This window comes from Manis javanica, chromosome 5, assembly GCF_040802235.1.
Source record: "Manis javanica isolate MJ-LG chromosome 5, MJ_LKY, whole genome shotgun sequence".
Lineage (NCBI taxonomy): Eukaryota > Metazoa > Chordata > Mammalia > Pholidota > Manidae > Manis > Manis javanica.
The window spans coordinates 26,993,511-27,010,844 of NC_133160.1; the positions used below are offsets into that span (position 1 = coordinate 26,993,511).

The following is a 17,334-nucleotide window of genomic DNA, read 5'->3' on the forward strand; positions in this document are numbered from 1 at the left end:
TCATGTGTCCAGGCCTTTGCATGTGCTGTTCCATCTGGACTTCCCCTCCGCTATCTCTACTCCCTGCCTGGCTAACTCCTAATCATTTTCAAGCCCCAAACCAAAAGACACTTCTTTCAGGAAGCTTGCCTTGATTTTTGCTTTCTACCTCCCCTTAACTCTGGCCATGTCCTAAATGCTAATGTTATTCACTGCTCCAGTATTTGTCTCTTTACTTGTCCATTTACCTTGGTAGATTGAGAGGTCACAGGAAGTACTGAGCCTTCTCATTTAATGCAGAACCTGGAGCCCCTTGCATGGATACTAACACAACAATATTGCTGGAAGCCAGGCATTCCACCTGGGCTTCCACTCTGCTCTTTGTAAAGCAAATGCTCTTTGACGTCTTAAGGACGCCTACCTTCCTAGGATGGAAACCAGGACCAGATGGCTGGGACCCTTTCATTACTGTCACCTTCTCTGGGTCCCAACTCAGATCTGGGTAGAATAGGAAAGCAGATGTTCCCCTGCCTTTCAACGGCTCATCACATAGCGGGAAGGGCTCCCAGCCAGCAAATATGCTCTGAGTCTCATTCAATAATCCATTTATATCCGTTCACATTTGAGTGTCTCCTGAGTGCCAGGGCCCCTGGGCCTGTTTTTCTCATACTGGCCCTTCTGCCTGGCACACTAGCCTTCTCCGTGTGGGTGTGGATAAAGTGAAGGTTCCTATGGCCAGGATTCTCACCTGGCGCTGGTTGGCTAGCTCACTACACACATGTGGGCAATACATTGTTATTGACTCTATATAAAGAGCTCCGCCCAGTGCTTTGAGCAACATAGTGGCACAGCTGCAAGGCTGCAGGAGAACAAAGACGAAGACAGAGACTGCGATGGCTGAGTGGGTAGAGAGGCCCAGAGGCCGAGACCGGCTTGCTGTACGCAGACTCGCTCTGAGTGGACAGGATTCTAGTGACTGACCTGCCACCATGGAAATAAAGTTGGGTATAATCCTTTCACCCCAAGAATGTTCTACTGTCATTTCTTTGGACTCACTGAATCCATAGTGAACTTGCCCGGGCAACACAGTGGGGCTCTTTTCAAGTCTCAGCTCAAATGATACCTCTCGGGCTGGCTTTGTCAGGCAATGGGAACCCTGCTAGTTGGCTGGTTCTTCTTGTGCTTCCCTAACCCTGATTTGTGCTGCCTCTTTTGTCAAGCTATTTATCATATTATTTGATTAATATCTGGGTTTTTCTCGTACTGGACCCCACCTCACAAGGGCAGAGGCTATGTTCTGTTCACCACACTATGCTTCCCCATCAAAAGTGGTGTAAATTGTTATTTGGCTGAATAAATCAGAACAGATTGGAAATTTGTGTGGACATTTTTGGGTGCCACAGACTGAGGGGACAGAACTAGCCTTTATGAAGCAGGGCGTGGAGAACTGGACATCTTGGAATGCACACAACAGTTCACCACAACAAACTGTCCTCATGAGTTGTACGGCCCACATGACTTTCCAGTATCTTCCCAAAATGTATGCAAAAACCTCATCATAACCTATTCTACATACAAATACAATGAGATTCCCCCGGTTTTAATATACAATATATTATCCAGAAATGCACATATCAGGCTAATCGGCGGGAGGTTCACCCTTGTGGAAAATCAGTCTATCCACACCAGGTGAGGATAGGTCACTGGTGAGTCACCAGAAACACACCCACGTACATCTGCACTTGTAGCTGTCACAGCGAATCCATGCGTGTATACAAACAAACACATCAGCGTTCGACCCAAGATGTCGAATATAAACTCGGCAAAATTCAGTTGAATATTGTCTTGTATTAAACCTAAACTGCTCGTTTTATTATGTACAAGCATGACTGAGTGTAATTCGGTCTGATGTTTACATAATGAAATGCACTGTCTTTCCTTACAAATTACTTTTATTGCCCTCATTTCTCCTCTATAATAAAGACTGGGGCCTCATATTGCAATGGACGAACCCGCCCGCTCCCTCAGCCTCAACTTCCCGCTTTGTGAAATGGGAGCACTCCACGCGCTGGGGCAGCAGAGAGAGCCGCAGTGGTCCAGGGGTCTGTAATGTTCTGCAGCCCCAGGCCTCAGTTTCCAATCTGTCACACCGCCCGACAACCCCACCCCCACCCCAGGACCCCCACCCGCCTCCAGTCGCTGCGGGCCACGGCCCCGGTGCGGGGACCCAGCCAGGACGCTAGGGGGCGCTGCGGCGTGCAGAGCGCCTGCGTCGGGGCCCCAGGAAGCCTTGCGGCTGCCGGGTGGGAAATGGCGGTCCGCTCTTCAAGCCGATGGTCGGCCGGGTGGGTGACTGGAGCCCACCCAGCCTCTCGCGCTCGGCAGTCGCCTGCGGCTGGCGCCGGTATCCACAAAAGGAGATCAGGTAAAGCAGCAGAGCAGAGGATGGGGGCTCGGTCGGGGTCCGCGTCCCCTCTTTGCCGGACTGGAGGTTGCACGGATCAAATCGAGGTTTAAAGGGAGCGAGTGTCCCTTCGCCTGCCCACTGCCCTGACCGCTGAGGGCCATTTACGGCCTCGGAAGGAAGGAGGATGAGGTTGACCGCCCCCTGTTTGCCTGATAAGATTATGCGCTGAGACAGCTGTTGGGGGTCGAGGAGGCAAAGTCGACGCGGCTGCGCTCTGCGCTGCCTGTTTTGCTTGGACTGAAAAGGAAGCCCCCTCGCTCTCGGGGCGGTGCGGAAACGCCTTCAGGCCCTGAGTATGTCCTGCCCGTCGTGACGTCATCCTCCCTCCCACTTTTAGGCTCCCGCTCACCGGTTTCTTGCTGCGCGCTGACACCTGACAGGGTGCTGAGCTGCAAGGGCCCCCGCCCCGCTCCACGCAGACTGGCCCTGGGATCTCACCCAAGAGTGCCCGAGTGAGAGAGCCTGCTGCTCAGGGTGGGGGTGTTGTGCTTGGCCGGGCACATCACTGGCCACAGCAAAATTGGACCCACTGCTGGTTATAAGAGTTGTTAGGCAGTTGGGTCTCTGGGGTGCTGGACAAATGGCTAGGGCAGCTTGGAGGAAGGAAGGACTGTGAAGCATGGAGGGCTGGAAGGGTGGGGGTGGAGTGTCCTACTTCAGGGATAGGGAGGCCCAGGTCTGAGTCCATCAGCTTTCCAGGTCTCTACCACCTCTTGCAGGTTATTCAAACTGAACTCATTTTCACGCAGCTTTACTGCCTCTCTGCCGTGGCCCCACCAAACCTACCCCAAGGTCTGAGCCAGAAATCGGGGGGTTATCCTCAACTCCTGCTCTTGAAGCCACACCCAGCTCTTGTGCTCAGGATAAATCTCAAACCTCAACTTGGCATTCAGATCTCCGTGTCCTGTCTCCTGGTACCATCTTCAGTCTCACCTCTTCACTCTTGCACCTGCATTTCATTAATTCCAGACTCTTTGCTTCTTCTAGTTCTCACCTGCTAGTTCCTGATTCCTTCCTTTTGCAGGTGCTGTTCCCAGTCTGTAATACCATTCATGCCTTCTCCCCCTTGCTCATCTGATGAACCATTCTTCCTTCACTACTAAGCTCTCCCCAAAATCTCCGCACCCACACACTCACAGAATTAGGCAAGCCTCCCTTCTCTAGACCACAGAACATGACATTCACCTATTCGTCGTTCATTCCACTAATGTTTATTAAGCACCTCTTGTGAGCAATTTCCTGGGTTAGATTTCCACTGTGCTGTATTCGTTTGCTTATCTCCCTCTCTGGTTGCGAATGTTATTTTCTGAGTCCTCAGTGCTGGCATACAACAGGGGTCTGGTTACTATTTCTTAAAAGAGTGGAGAAGCAGAGACACAGGGAAGAGAGAATCCAAAAAAATCCCTTGAAGAAAAACCTAGGCCTGAAGTAAAGAAACATAATCCTGAGGAGGCAGAGTGAAAGGCGGGCTCCTGAATCAGACAGTGGAGGAGGGCTCAGGTCAGTGCTCATTGCTCCCACAGCCCACCGGCTCCTCTGGCAGGAAAAGAAACACCTAACCGATCCCTTCTAGAGGAGTTTTTCTCTCTCACTGCACTTTCCAGAATTTCCATCCCTGAGCCAATGTAGTTTTTGATGTTATAAGTAGTAACAACACGCTCAGCAAACTGGCAGCGAGGCCTCAGAGATGAGTGGGGCTGAGAAGAGGTTGTCAGCCCCCATCTTTGGACTTTGTAATGAGGTCACGTCTTTGTTCCAAAGAGCTGAAACTCCGGGACTCCTGCTTGTTTCTGGGGACAACTCATCCATCCTTCAGAAGACAGCACGTGGGAGGGAAGCGTGGGTTAGAATGTCAGAGGAAGAACTGGAAGGCCAGATTAGCCCAGGGATGTGATAAGTGGGGAAGGAGGAAGCTGTTGCTAGGCCGCCAGCACGTGCCTCTCCTCTCAGGGCTGTACTGCCTGCTGGAGAAGAACTGTGAGTTGCTTCAGGGAATGCAGATGCCCCCGGATCCAGGCCCAGGAGGGGCAGAGCAGGAGCAAAGACCCTGGGAGCAGGCAGGGCTGGATTCAGACTGCTGCCTCTGCCTTGTGAGAGCAAGCACGGACAAGTCCCTTTTGAGTGTCATTTCTTCCTCTGTATTGTGGGTAACCATACTTGTATCACAGAGTTATGATGGAGATGAAAAGGGTCTTAGAAGGAAGTGTGTGGAAAGCAGGTGGCACAGTACCTACTCACAGAGGGTGTGCAGGATCGTTAGCTTGGTTCCTTCCTTCAGTGCATCTACAGAGCACTAAGTCCCCCTACTGTTCTGGGGACGGTGAGAAGGGGGTGAGCAGACCAGTCTGTTCTGGAGGAGTGGTACTTCTAGCTGGATGGAGAGGAGCAAATGCTGTGTCCACTGGTGGGAATTGATGGGAGAAGGAAAGTGGGATGGAGGGTAGCAGGTGTCAGAAGGTCCAGAAGAGCCTCACTGTGGGCTGACAGGTGCCTTGAGTAAAAGCCTTAAGGACTAGGGAAGTGCCTTGAGGCTGAGGGCATAGCGCTGCAGCAGCCCTGAGATGGCGACCGTTCCGTGTACAGAACGTCTGCCCAGTGAGACTGAAGTCAGTCATTCAGGGGGCGCGTAACAGGAGAGGAGCTTGGAGAGGCAGTGAGGTCCAGATCCTCCCAGGCCTGTGGGCCATGGGAAGGACGTGGCATTTCCTCCAGTGAGATGGGGTCCCCTGGAGAAGTGTGAGCAGCAGAGTGACATGGCCCAACTTTGATTTTAACAAGCTCCCTCTGGCTGATGTTTGGAGAGTGGACTAGAGGGCAAGGGCAGGAGCCCAGGAGAGAAGGCTGGGGAGGTAGGGTCATTACTTTGGGCTGCCACATGTAACACCCCTGCCTGCTGCCCAGCCCCCAGCAGCCCCATTTCAGCACCATCTTCTGGGGCTACTGCGCACACTGGCCCCCTGTGTCCATTACCTCACTCAGTTCTGACTGGGGGGATGTGTCCAGTCTCCACATGAAGAAACCAGTTCTGAGAGTGGCTAAGCCCCTGGCCCAGCTTCCTTGCCTGGTAGAGAACTTGTTGGTAGAAATAGCTTCAGGCAGAGAAGTAACAGAAACTGAGGCCTGCACTCAGTTTCTTAGGACAATCAGTTCTTTGCCTGGCCTTCCATGGGCTCACTTCAGGAAGCAGGGTATGGGTCCCATCTCCGTGAACACTGTCACCAGCAGTCAGGAGCCTGGCGCCCTCATGATACTGGAAGAAGGTCACTAGACCCTCAGGCCTGGCCCAGGGCTGGGGTCGTAGGAGAAACCCCAGTTCACACTTGGCTCCCAGAGTGAGGTGCCTTGAAAGGAAACTGCCAGGAAGTCCCAGAGGGTCAGGACAGTGAGGGAAAGAGGCAGGGCTCTTACCTGCGCCAGGTGCTGCTGCCCGTCCTTCTCTAGCCACTGCCGAGTCTGTTTCTCTCCTTGGAAGGTGGTGGCTCTTGTCCCGGCTGGGTTCCTGCTTGGGGAAGGGTGGTGCCGTGGTCAGCTGACTCACCTGGGACTGGGATGAGCCCAGTTGAGGCCCTTTGCCTGAGTAAACAAATCAGGTCACCTGCCCCAGCCCTAGTCTAGATGTGGTGGTGGGGTTAGGGGCACACACACCTGCTGTTGAGTGATATATGAACCAGGACCTTGTGGCCTTGAGGAAATCAGATTTGGGTTAGACCCCAAGGCCTGCTGAGCAAAGTGAGGACAGTTTGGTGGGTATCCAGGGTGTTTAAAAATGGCCACGCCTGTGACCCAGCATTTTCTCTCCTAGGACTTTGTTACAACAAACAAGTGGGCATTGGGGTCTGAGGGCCCATCACCACACTGGAAATCCCAAATGCCCTTCACTAGGGTCTGGTTAAATAAGCAGTATTTCTGGAAGATCACAAAGCTATCAAAGTCATTCAAGGAAGAAGCCATGAGGAAATGTTCCTGAGACACTGGCAAGGTAGTGAAAAATCAATATTGTGGTTCTGCTCTTGAGTTTGTGTTTTGCGTTTTGGAAAGTGGATGTGCACTGGCAGCAGGGAGGGCATGTACTGAAATGCTGGCGGTCCCTTGGGGGGTTGTGGGTGGGCTTTTGTTTGTACTTTTGTGTGTGCTCCAGGTGGTACGATTTGTTTTGCTTTGAAGTCAGTTTTTGCTTCAAATGCTTATGATTTTTATAAGACAGGAGCCGACTAAGTTTGTTTTAAGAAGGGATTTAGATTGGTTGTCCCCAGGAAGGGGAACTAAGGGTGTGGGTGCTGGGTGGGAGGGGACTTTCTTTACAGCACACTTTGTGGTGCCTTTTAAATTTTGAAAAACTTGAATGTATAACCCATTACCAAAGTAACCAGATACAATTGAACAGAATTGGAAGAGAAATTTAGTTTAGGTCCTGGTGGGTTTGGTTGGACAGAGGTGCCTGTCACACTTGGTGTCTGGGGAGAGACTGGGGACCTGTGTGCTGGCAGCCCTGTGAGGAATGACAGGGCCCCCACCCAGGGAGGGGTGAGGGTTGGGACTGCTCACCAGGTCAGGCAGCCCTACGTCACAGTCTGGGGGAGGAGCCTGGCCAGAGCTGCACTGGCTTCTGGTGTCAGATCCTGACCAGGAGCCCGAGACACTGATAGCTTGTGAGGAACTTAAAGCCAAGATTCCTACACAGGAAACAATGGAACAAAAGCAGGAAAGGCAGTTGTCACTGATTGAGCACTTACTGCCTGAAGAACAGTAAGACCTGCCCCATGTGCTTTAAAGGTATCATCACAATGGCTCATATCCTGCTGCTAAGGAGCTGTGACCGGCAAAGTACATCTCTCAAGTTACACAGCTGGAACAGGGTTCCAAGGTCATGTTTTCTCTTCTGTTAGACAAATGCAACTTGAAGCTGAGGCATGGACATACCTGAGGACTGAGCTATATGGACTTGAAGCATGAGGTGAACCGTGGGTGATGGACCTTCGGCCAGGACTTCTAGGCCAAATAAAAAGTAGGAAATTGAAATTTGGACTGAACCAAGTGACCCCACATACACACACATTTTACTCAGTCATGGTCTGAAAGGGCCTTTAAGAGAAAATGCTGCAGCATGGATAGGAAGAATTAATATTGTCAAAATGGCCATCCTGCCTAAAGCAATCTACGGATTCATTGTAATCCCTATCATAATACCAACAGCATTCTTGAACAAAATAGAGAAAATAGTTCTATAATTCATATGGAGCCACTAAAGACCCCAAACAGCCAAGGCAATCCTCAGAAGGAAGAATAAAGCTGGGGGGATTATGCTCCCTGACTTCAAGCTCTACTAGAAAGCCACAGTAATCAAGACAATTTGGTACTGGCACAAGAACAGACCCACAGACCAATGGAACAGACTAAAGAGCCCTGATATAAACCCAAGAATATATGGTCAATTAATAGATGATAAAGGAATCATGAATATACAATGGGGAAATGACAGCCTCTTCAACAGCTGGTGTTGGCAAAACTGGACAGCTATGCAAGAAAATGAAACTAAATTATTGTCTAGTCCCATACACAAATGTAAACTTGAAATGGATCAAAGCCCTGAATGTAAGTCATGAAACCAGAAAACTCTTAGGAGATAATTTGGGCAAAAATCTCCTGAATATAAACATGAGCAACTTTTTCGCTAAGGCATCTCCTCAAGCAAAGGAAAAAAGTGCAAAAATGAACACATGGGAATACATCAAACTAAAAAGCTTCTGTACGGCAAAGGACACCATCAACAGAACAAAAAGTCATCCTACAGTATGGGAGAATATATTTGTAAATGACATATCTGACAAGGGGTTAACATCCAAAATATACAAAGAACTCACATGCCTCAACAACCAAAAAGCAAATACCCTGATTAAAAACTGGGCAGAGGACATGAAGAGACAATTTTCCAAACAAGAAATTCAGATGGCCAACAGGCATAAGAAAAGATAATCCACATCGCTAATTATCAGGGAAATCCAAATAAAAACCACAATGAGATATCACCTCACACCAGTTAGGATGGCCAGCATCGAAAAGACTAAGAAGAACAAATGCTGGTGAGGTTGTGGAGAAAGGGGAACCTTCCTACACTGCTGGTGGGAATGTAAACTAGTTCAACCACTGTGGAAAGCAACATGGTGGTTCCTCAAAAAGCTGAAAATAGAAATACCATTTGATCCAGGAATCCCACTTCTAGGAATTTACCCAAGGAATACAAGTTCTCAGATTCAAAAAGACAGATGCACCCCTATGTTTATCACAGCACTATTTACAATAGCCAAGATATGGAAGCAACCTGAGTGTCCATCAGTAGATGAATGGATAAAGAAGAGGTGGTACATATACACAATGGAATACTATTCAGCCACAAGAAAGAAAGAAATCCTACCACTTTCAACAACATGGATGGAGCTGGAGGATATTATGCTCAGTGAAATAAGCCAGGCGGAGAAAGACAATTACCAAATGATTTCCCTCATTTGTGGAGTATAACAATGAAGCAAAACTGAAGAACAAAATAGCAACAGACTCACAGACTCCAAGAAGGGACTAGCTGTTACCAAAGGGGGGAGGGGTAGGGGAGGGCGGGTGGGAAGGGAGGAAGAAAGGGATTGAGGGGTATTATGTTTAGTACACATGCTGTGTGTGGGGTCACGGGAAAGACAGTGTAGCTCGGAGAAGGCAAATAGGGACTCTGTGGCATCTTACTACACTGATGGGCAGTGACTGTATTGGGGTATGGGGGGGATACGATCATATGGGTGAAGTAGTAACCACATTGTTTTTCATGTGAAACCTTCATAAGAGTGTATATCCATAATACCTTAATAAAAAAAAGAAGATGGAGCAGCAGGAAAGCAGCGCAGAAGGGTAAAGGACTTGCCTGTGTTCATGCAGCACATCAGCGTAGATCTGGGACTAGAACCTAGGCCCCTAACTCCCACATACATGCAGGAGCGTCTTCCATTCCATGGTGTAATAACTAACTCCAACCTCTGGCTTCTCCCCTTATTCCAGCCACCAAGAAGTATCTTTCACTGGGCATGCCCTTGCTCCAAGTCGTCATTGGCTCCCTACTGAAGGGCCAAGATCAGGCCTGACATTGAGGTTTCCATGGCTCATCCCATTATTACCTTTTCAACCTTGTTCCCCCTACTCTTCCACTCCAGCAGGGCAGGAGTCCTCTTCATGCCCACCCACCTCACACCCACTGCACACTCCCATGCCTGTGCCGCTGCTGGGAAGCCCCCCTACCAACTCCACCTAGCCAAGTCCTGGAGCTCTACTGCCAGGAAGCCTCCCTGATCATCCCCGTCCATATGGCCTCCTTGCCTTCTGAGCTCTGGTTCAGACTTCTGTTCTATGTACTGTATACCTTAGGGTGCCTTGAGGACAGGGCCTAGTTAGGTCTACAGTGGCCATTTTCAAATAAAAATTGGAACCTGTGCTCCAACCAGGATGTTTCTGCTTTGTTACACATTTATGCAAACGACCTTCAGAAGTCTAAACTGGGTATCCAATAGGCAGCAAACACTCAGAAACTCCCTAACATTGCCCTTGGCAGACCTGGGTAGTCAGCCACTACACCCCTCCTGCTGGGAAGCTCGGAGTCCTCTCAGCAATGTCACAGACAGTGACTGCCACCTGGATTTGGCCTATGAGGTGAAACCTCTGTGCCATCTGGAATGGTGCTCCCTGAGGGCAGGGGCTTGGATATGGGCCTCTTACCCCTGGGGCCTAGTATCATGCCTGGCACAGAGGATGCTCTTAGTAAGTATTGAATAAATGAATGATTGCCCCTGCTAGAAAAATTGATTGCTGTTATGAACTGAAGACCTCACTCTTATTTAAAAGATGGGCTGCACTAGGGCATCTGAGCTGTGACGTTGCACAGGTTCCTAAACCTCTCTTGAGCTTCTGTTTCCACATCTACAAGTGGGAGGAGTGACACTTGCCTTGCAGGCTCATCCCGAGGATTGTGAATTAATCATAGGTGCCTCGGACACAGCTGGCTCTCAATCAATGTGAGTGTCCAACTTCCTCTTGGAATCAGTCCAGCTACAAGTTACAGAGATACCAATCCCCTGGTTCAAGTGAAAATGGAGGTGCTCTTCCTAGAAGAAGGGGGAATGGCTTCTGGGCAGAGGGAAGCACCAGCTGTGCACTACTGTCTCAGCAAGGAATCCAGATGGTGTGGCAAGACCCAGGTTATGTCACCACAGCTGCACGTGTACCACTGAGTGACGGCAGGAAGATCTGTGATGAGCTCCTGCACTCGGGGCACTCTGCTGGGCATAGCACAACCCATCTAATATTGTTCACAGTGGTCCCAGATTCACAGAGAGAAGCACCTTGCCCAACACCACACAGCCTGCGTGGTAAGGAGCCGCCCAGGCTCCAGGTCTGTCCCATCCCTGTGCAGCTGAGTCATAGATTTCCCAGGTGTTAGCTGAGGGAGGGCCAGTGAGTCAGAGGCCCAGGGGCCTGCCTAACATTCTCACGCTCCTCACACTTCTACCCTACTTAGTCTTATGCATGGAGGCGCAGGCACTTTGCAGAGACCCGTGCATGTCCTCACAGTACCCCAAAGTGATATGCTGGAGGGGGCAGAGCTTACTGCATAGGCTGTGGGATCCCAGCCTGCCTGGATTCTAATCCCTACTCTTGGACAAGTGACTTTACCTCTGGGTGTCAATTATATCACCTGTGAGAAGGGGAAAATGATTTTATTGGTATTGATTAGCACAAACACTCACATAATGCCTGGCCCATGGGAAGTGCTAACTAAATTTGAACTACTATATCCATGTTACTGGATTATTACAGTATCCACGTGAGGAAAATGTGTCCCTTACTGCTCTAAATGTGAGCTAAGATCAAACACAAATTACCTGCATTGTTTCTGGAACCTAAGTCCAGGTTGGACTCTCACAGAGATGGTTGCTCTAGAAGTTTCCAGCAAGAGAGAAGCTACCATTTCGAGAGGTTCCTCTGCTGTGGTGGTTCAGCCATCTGGGCCCTCACCTTTCTCCTCAGATCCTTTCCTTCTCCAAATGCAGTGGCCCCAGCTACTTGCAGCAGAGACCGCTAGGCAGGGGATGCTTTTGAAAAATAGAGGTCCCAGGGGCCCACCCAGCCTCACGTCACCCAACTCTGGGTATGTGTCCAGGAATCTGCATCTGACTTATCCTTTCCCGTGATTCTGATGCAAACCACACCGTGAGGACTGGTGTTGTGCGTCTTCCTGACCCAGTGTCTTCTCAAATCCAGTGCCTACAATGTGCTAAGTATGATGCAAGGGGCTTTCCATTCCTTATCTCCTTTAAACCACAAAACACAAAAAATGACCATTGGGAGTCTTGTGACAGATAAGGAAACAGGTTCAGAAGTATGCTGTGGGCGGTGATTGGACATATGGTAAGTTGGGGAGCTGGGATTCTTACCCAGAGCATTCTTGCTTTCCCTTTGCAATGTGTACACATCCCATAAACACAGCTTGTGCCTCCCTGGATCTGGGCCTGGGTCTAATTTTCTATATCCCTGGCAAAAGCTGGTCACTCCCGCCAGCCTTCTTGGCCAGATGCATGGGAGGGGCATCTAAACACATACAGGCAACTTGGAGTGGAGGGTGGTCAGCCGTTTGGAGGAGAGCCTTGAAAGGGAGTGTCATCTGTCCCTTTGTCAGTCCCTGCAGAAACTGTCCCTGGTGGCTGCAGACCCTGGACGCGGGCCCCACCGGAATGGGGCTCTGTGCTCCTGCCTCGCTGGGTGGTGGGTTCACCCATAGGTCTGTGCTGGGGGCACGTGGTAGGTGGGTCCTGGGTCATGTGCTTTCTCTTTTTCATGGCCATCTTTACTAGAAGCCTCATTAGGTGGGGACTCACCAGACATAGGAAGGAGGTGTGAAAACAGGACAGCCAGTAAGAACAACAAATGTCCCCAGAGCCCAGGAGTGGTTGGGGAAGGCCCGCCAGTTACTGAGGGCTGCTATGAGCCAGGCATGGTGCCAGGTGGCTCACATTCATTAGCCACAGGAATAATGCCCAGTTGCTGGGTGAGAGCTCAGGCCCAGCTTGACAAGGCACGATAGCGGTGGGTCACACTGTTGAACTCAGGTCCATCAGACACCTGAGCCAGGGCTCCAGACCAAACAGGACGTACGTCATTGCTTTCAGCCTCTTGTGATGGGGACTAGCCCACACAGCCAGACTGCACACTCGTCTTTCCTGTGCCTCCTGTGTGACCCCCAAGCACCCTGAGAGGGAGGCAGTATTATTGCCCCATTTTATAAATGGGGAACCTGAGTGCCGGTTGCGGGGCTTGTCTGGCTCATGGAACTGTCAGTGTAGGGCTGGGGTGTCTCCCCACTGGCCTTCTCTCCCTCTCTGGCCCTCAGCTTGGGGAGTCGTGGCTGTCCCTTGGAAGGCTGCAAGGGGAGCCAGGTGGGGGAACTCCCTCTTCCTACCGTTGCTTGGCAGAGAGCCAGCATCTGGGGGTGGGGGTCAGGGGGTGTGGGCTCTGGCAGTACCTGCGCAGGAGAAGGAACACAATGGAAGCTCTAGAAGGTGTATGTTCAAGGCCCCACTTCTCCAGTTAGTCACTTTGGCCAAGAGTTGCCCTCCTCTGTGGCTGAGAAATTTCCCTAGACCCCAAAGCTCACCCAAAAAGATCACTTCCAGGATCTTCTGTGACTTACTTGATACAGCAGGGCTTCTCTCTAGCTGAGCACAAAACCATGTGAGACTCGTGGCACACCTCCCTGGGGAGTCTGTTTTTATAGGAGGCTACAAAGCATTCATGACGTACTAAAACATGTTCCACGGCTTGACAGTTTTCACATTCGTTGTACCACCTGTACCACCCCAGACGGCTGCTGGTGCTGTGGACACGACAGCTACATTCCGGGCAGCAGGAAGGAGGAAGCGAGACCACAAAGTAAACCCCCAGCTGAGTCAGTATCCTATAGGAAGCCCACCGGTAAATCCAGGTAGACTTCAATTCACAGGTGGCAAGATATCCTCACATGGCCAGACAGCCGCATGGGAGGCTGAGAAATGGAGTCTGTTGACTGGGCATTTTGCCATATAATATGGGGGTTCTGTTATAAAGGAAAAATGGGAGTGTGGATATTGGGGTAACAAGCAGTCCCAGCCACTCATGCCAAGATGTGCTAACATCCAACAAAGGGCAAATTCAGGGTCCCCCCAGTCCCTGCTGGGCCTGAGATGCCACAGATACCCAGCTTGGGCATTCAATACTGTATATCCAGGGCCAGACTGCCTCCCCGCTCTGCACCCCGGGAGGCAATACTCTGCTCCATAATCATCCCAGGGCCAGATACCAGGCAACGAACGACCACCCCTGTAGCCCAGGGCCCACTGAAATTATTCAAACTAGCCCCTCCTGAACTGTTCACCCTGCCCTGCCCTGCCTTTACCATGGAAACCCGAACAAAAGTGCGCAAGCATTTCCTGGCCCCCACTCCTGTCTTCCCCCCCCCCCCCCCCCGCCACCAATGCCCCTGTCTCAGCCCTGTGAGTGTAAGACACTGTAGCCCAGAGCCTCTCCTGTGTCTCCTGTGGGGCCACACCTGGCTGGCCATCTCGTGAAAAAATACAAAACAGGTCTCCAGACACAACATCCTCCACACCACTTCTCAGCTCCACCTTCGTTTTGCTTTCTGGAGATTTGTACTAGTCAAGGCCGGCTAGGCCCTGCTGCGGTAACAACCCCAAATCCCATGGCTCCTGACAGTATTTCTCGCACAAGGCATGTCCATGAAGGGCTGCAGGCTCTCCATATCCCCACTCCAGAGCCCAGGGCAGTGGGTCAGCCACCATGTGAAAGGCTGTCAGTAGCCATGGCAGAGGGAGAGAGTCTCCATCTGGCAATTAAGTGCTCCAGCTGAAGGTGACAACTGTCCCTTCTCATACTTCAGTGGCCAGGGCTAGTCAGTGACCTCACCCAATCACAAGGAGACAGGGAGGTGCCATCCTACCACAGGCCTGGAGGGCAGAGTATGGGAAATAATATGGAGAATGACGTTAACAAGAACCCCAGGCCTCCGGGGTGTCTGCCAGGAGGTGGTGGTCACCTGTGTAGGGGCAGAGGAAGCAGCTGTGTCCTGGGAGGCTGCTGCCTTGGGCCAGCTGGGACCTGCCTGGGGCCCAAGGGGGCTGGAGAGGTGGAAAGACAGCTGACAGTCCAGAGCCTGGGCTGTGATGCCAGAAGCCTCAGGTTCCACTTCTGTAAAATCAGAGCAGTATTTTCTCACCTGCAGAACTTCAATGAAGATAAACTGAAATACATGAATGGAAACGTGCCTTTACTCCCAGCAGCCTTCCACAGAAGGTGATACTTTTTGATGGAAGAGGCTTTGTCCTGCTGAGAGCCCTTTGATGAATCTGGGTAGGCAAATTGAGAGTAGGAGCTTGACAAGAAGGGGCAGGTTGGAGAGGTTTATTTTAAGACTGTTTACAAAAGAACAACATATTCCCTAAGATTTCTTTGGAGGTAACTATTTGGGATGACTTTGGGAGTTGATGGAGATTATGGGGGCATCCAAGCCCCCTACACCCAACCCCAGAAACTGGGAGCAGATCCACTGTTCTCTGCAACAGAAAATTTGGGGGTTCCTGTGGCAGTTCACAAGATTGGGGAGCAAAAAGGGAGGGAAGGAGCAGGAAGGCAGCATGATGGGTAGAGGCTGGCAGGTAGAGTCATCTCGGGCGGAGGGAAGGTGACAGGAGGGCACTTCAAGAATAGGCTCTGAAGCACTGATATGAAAAAGGCCCCAGCTCCTCACTCCTCAAATACTGCATAAGCTCCCTCTGCTGACAGGAGGTTCACTCCTGCACCATGGGCACCGGACATGCTGCCCTGGGTCATGCATGTCAACGCCAACTTGTGAACACTCAGGCCCTCTCTGCTTCCTTAGCGTTGGGGTGGGAAGGGAGAGTAGCAAAAGTCACGTGCTGGTAGCTGCCCAGTGAAGAAAGACGTGCTGCTGAGGCTTGGATTTACTCTGCAGAGCCCCAGTTGGTGGCGTGGTTCCTCTTCTGAGCAGAGAAATGGAGGAAAGGGTGGCAGATAAACATCGGGAATTATCTCATTAATCTGCCTGGCCATGCCATTTTGCAGATAAGACAAACTGAGCCCTGGAGAGGTGGGACAACTTTCCCATAGTGACCCAGACAACCAGTGGTACAGCCAGGGTGAGGAGCCACACCCACCTTCCAAATCATCTGAGGGAAACCAGGACACAGACTGGGAAAGCCTTGCCCAAGGTCACACAGCAATTGGGCAGTAGAGCCAGGATGCAAGGCCTCCAGACCGAGGTCTCCTGTGGCTGTCGGCCTGGGAAAGCTGCCCAGCTCTTTCACCTGCTGCTGGCCGCCTGCTGGAGGAAAGCATGAGGCTGCTAGGGACAGGCAGCATGAGTGAAGAATTCCTCGGGCCCAGACTCCCTCGCACCCTGTTCTGAAAGCCCACCCCAGCGGGACAACAGCTCTGGGGACACAAGTGCCCAAGGCAGGAAACCAGGAACCGTGCTGGACTTAGTGCACGTGTGACCTCACTTGACCCTCAGGCCGCAAGGAGATGTGCGCTCCTTCCTGTTCCTATTTTTCCAGAGAGGACCCCGAGGCGACTGAGGCCCCAGGGCTCACACCCCGGGTGGAGGAGGCGCCTGGACAAGCGCCCACTGCTGCGTTGGGGAGGTGGCCTGGAGCCTGGATGCTTTCCCCGCCTGGGCTGGAGCTGCTCCCGCCCGATCCCGAGCAGCCTGAGAGGAAGGCCGGAACAATGGGCAGCCGCTGCGGCCGGTCCTGGGTTCCGCAGCCAGGGTGGGTACGGCTCACGGCCAGAGAGCCAGTGGGAAAGAGGTCCCTGCGCAGGAGACTAACAAGATCAACGACTAACATCGTTTGAGCACTTACTGTGTGCCAGGACCTGCAGTAAACGCCTTAGATGGATTATCTCATGGATCCTCACCTTACCCTCGATGATTAGCCCCATTTTACAGATGAAGAGACTGAGTGAGGCACAGAGAGTTTAAGTAAAATGTCCAAGGTGAGTAAGCGGTGGAAGCGTTATCTGAACCTGGGCATTCGGGCTCCAGATCCTGTGCTCTTAATCACCATATATTTATATACACGTTCATGCTATATATGCTTTCTCATAATTTTCTTTTTTCACTTATATCATTGACTGTCTATGTCATAGCATAGTCCTCAGTTAACATCCTTGTTTAAAGTCCTACGATGCTGGGAAGATCTCGTCCATGTGCTCTGCCCTCACCCCATACGTCTTCCCACCAGCTGAGAGGCCTGGATTTCAAACCCTGCTGGTACTATCATTAAGATATGTTCCTCTAATTTAAATTGGTGACGACATTAGTGACACCAAGGGGTGCCAGAGGGTGCTTAAGCCCCGTCTAATATCCATCTGCAGCCTCTCTTCCACCCAAATTACACACTATCTAGATCAAATAATGTGCTTATTACACAAACGAAACTTTATAAAGACAGGCTTCCTCTCACATCCAATCAGATTGCAGCACCCAAGCCCCTCCCCCAGAGACTACAGAGACAGCCCCGCTAGTGGGTTCACGCCTGCGCTGTTCTGGGCTTTGAACACAAGATGTAAAAACACTGGGTTTCTTAGCATCTGGTTGAGTGAAGATCCAGGGTCACGGAAGACAGGAAAGCCCAGCCTGGCCAGGTGGTGACAGCTCCAGAATCTCCAGAAGCTATGGATGGGCCAGCTGGAGCAGGTTAGAAGCGCTGGCCAGTAAATTCCGTAAAATTTCCTTAATTTTACATAAGATTAAGGCCTTAGACTGGGGCCCCCAGTGACTGGGTAGG

General features: G+C 51.1%; 1 protein-coding gene across 12 annotated transcripts in view; it reads left to right on the forward strand.

Annotated features, from left to right (window-relative positions):
• Positions 1-1,996: 1,996 nt before the first annotated feature.
• The window catches only part of LOC140849506 (uncharacterized), a 139,641-nt gene continuing 124,303 nt past the window's right edge, over positions 1,997-17,334 (forward strand). For 2 of the 12 annotated variants that reach the window (XR_012131420.1, XR_012131434.1), the window contains exon 1: positions 2,003-2,404. Coding sequence is in view for 4 of the 12 variants with exons in the window: in XM_073236791.1 (XP_073092892.1) it covers positions 2,089-2,404 (316 nt within the window). In the remaining 8 variants the exon portion in view is untranslated. Of the gene's footprint in view, positions 2,405-6,248; positions 6,426-13,301; positions 13,448-14,750; positions 14,879-15,610; positions 16,541-17,334 lie in introns of all 12 variants that reach the window. The other 10 variants (XR_012131435.1, XR_012131429.1, XR_012131433.1 and 7 more) reach the window with 10 other exon arrangements.